At 40.8% G+C, this 2,735-nt stretch overlaps 1 protein-coding gene across 1 annotated transcript; it reads left to right on the forward strand.

The window, feature by feature from the left end:
* Positions 1 to 479: 479 nt before the first annotated feature.
* LOC307118755 (piggyBac transposable element-derived protein 3-like) lies at positions 480 to 2,215 on the forward strand (the record flags this gene model as incomplete). Its single annotated transcript, XM_079804510.1, has 2 exons — positions 480 to 546; positions 639 to 2,215. The coding sequence occupies 2 exons, from the start codon at positions 480 to 482 to the stop codon at positions 2,213 to 2,215; spliced, it is 1,644 nt and encodes a 547-aa protein (XP_079660636.1).
* Positions 2,216 to 2,735: the final 520 nt, after the last annotated feature.

Raw genomic sequence — 2,735 nt, forward strand, 5'->3', positions numbered from 1 at the left:
CTTTACACTATTTATCATCAACTGTGTCATAGTAAATTACAAAAAACTGCATGTTGCCTCGAGGCAACATTGTACCATAATGGAATCACAGGCCATACCAGGCATATACTAGGTTTGGAATACAAGTATATTTTATTCATAGGAAAAAGAGTTTAAATTATATAAATGTATATGCATTTTTGCATGATTTTATAATGCATTTATAAGAAAAGTAATTAACATACTATATATGCACATATTATGATTTAATGCAGGAGATGAATCCGCACGTTTTCTATGGCACTTCAAAAAGATATAAAGCACAGGTAGTACTGCCAGTTGATGAGAGTGAGAATGAGGTGTCCTGTAGTGATGAGGAAGATGAGGTCATAGTGACAATTCAGCAGGGAGAGAGTGAGAGCGAGGATGGAGATGAGGATGAAGACGGAAGTGAGAGTGAGAGTGAGGATGGAGATGAGGATGAAGACGGAACTACGATAATGGTAGAAAATCAACAGGAAGAAGTTCAGAGTGAGAATGAGGAACGTGGTGATGGTGAAAATGGAGGTACAGTAGCAGGCTTGATTAGAGTAGGATGATTGGTAAATTCAGTAAAAAATAAACCATGTCATTTGCAACTCACAATGGTTTTTTTTCAGAGGCTTGCCAGCAGCAATACACCCGAGCTAAGAATTTAGAGTGGAAAAAATGCAGGACAATCCTTCCAGTACCACAATGGAAAGGCAGATTGACAAAAGCAACAGATGTGAAACATCCTGCTGAATACTTTCGAGGCCTCCTCACTAGCAGTTGTATTGACAATATAGTAGAACAAACCAACCTCTATGCCATACAGTGTGATCCTAGCAAACCACTCAAAGTCACAGCTGAGGAGATTGAGCAATTCATTGGCATTTGTTTCTATATGTCAGTCTTTGGACTTCCAGGATGCCGAATGTACTGGCAGTCAGCAACAAGGATCGACTGTGTTGCAAACACCATGGCCTTGCATCGCTGGGAGGCTATCAAGCGCAATCTACACTTTGCTGACAACTTAAAGCAAGTTCCTATTGGAGAACCAGCTTATGACAAGCTGTACAAGGTGCGCCCACTGCTGACATCCCTCTTGGAGAAGTTCCAAGCAATCCCAATTGATGAAAATCTTTGTGTGGATGAACAAATTGTCCCATTCAAGGGGAAAACCCCTATGAAACAGTACAATCCCAAGAAGCCAAAACGTTGGGGATATAAAGTATTTGTTCTTGCTGATAGCAGTGGCATAGTCTACAACTTTGAGGTGTATACCGGGTGTATCTCTCCTTGCAATGGGCAGCCTGACATAGGCGCGAGTGGCAACATAGTGCTAACCCTTTCAAGCATCATTCCAGACAACAGTTCCCACAAGTTGTTCTTCGACAACTGGTTCTCCAGTGTTGATCTGCAGATGCTGTTGGAGAAGAGGAAAATCCACTGCATTGGCACAGTCAGAACCAATCGTCTGGCTGGATGCTGTCTCCCCACTGATCAAGACATGAAAAAGAAAGGAAGAGGGGATTTTGAGGAAAAGGAGACCATTTACAAAGGGGTTACCCTTAGGGCTGTGAAGTGGCATGATAATCGAGCAGTCACTCTCCTCTCCACCTTTGCCTCAGCGAATCCAACAACCACTGTGATGAGATGGGACAAAAAAAGGAAGACAACAGTCCAGGTGAAATGTCCGAGCATTGTCACCAAGTACAACAAAAGCATGGGAGGGGTTGATCTACTAGACTCCCTCATCGCCCTCTACAGAACAAAGATTCGATCCAAAAAGTGGTATCACCGATTGGTCTTCCACATGTTTGATTTTGCTGTTGTTGAGGCCTGGCTCCTCTACAGGAGAGACAGCAGAGACTGTGACATCCCTCCAAAGGATGTGAGCAGCCTTGCAAAATTCAAAGCTGAAGTTGCTGGATGTCTCTGTATGGAGAGGAAGGCCTTGAAGAGAAGAGGGAGACCATCACAGCACAGTGAGGAAGAACAGCCTGAAAAGCGTCCAAAAACCCCTGTAGAGCCACGACCTTCAACGCTGGTTCGCTTTGATCAGACAGGTCATTGGCCTGTTTGGGTTGAAAGAAAGGGGAGATGCAAATACTCAGGTTGTTCAGGCATTGTAAAAGTGCAGTGCTCAAAATGTGTCACCTACCTGTGTTTTTCTGTTGAGAGGAATTGCTTCGTCAACTTTCACAAGCAGTGAGGTGCCATTAGTGAGGAAGGAGATTTTGTGTGTATGTTCTTGTGTACATGCAGGTCCTTGTGTGTATATGCATGCTTGTAAGGATAAGGTTCATAATAGGATAAGGTTATGGTGATTATTAATGTTTTACCTTGAAACAACACTGATTGTAACTGTTTGAAATGATAACTTGATGGTTTGAAGTACTTGTGTTCCACGGTGGTACAATGTTGCCTGAGGGCAACAGCTGGATAATAAATGTTACTTTTTATTAAATATGTAATGTGTAATTTGTTTAAAACTAGATAAATCTGTTTGATTGAGTGTTCAGTTCAATAAATTGATGTTTTCAATAAATATATTTCTTTTTTCTTCATGAAAATGTTAAATGTTTAAATTTGTCCGTTGTGGTACAATGTTGCCTTGAGGCAACAAACTTTTAATAAACAAATAAAATTAAAAATAATGAAAATGTTTATTGATATTGTTATAGTGACCAATTTTAAGCAGGAAAAACATCACAAATAATTTTTTCCTCACT

Source organism: Gobio gobio (genome assembly GCF_949357685.1).
Source record: "Gobio gobio genome assembly, chromosome: 2".
Taxonomy (NCBI): domain Eukaryota; kingdom Metazoa; phylum Chordata; class Actinopteri; order Cypriniformes; family Gobionidae; genus Gobio; species Gobio gobio.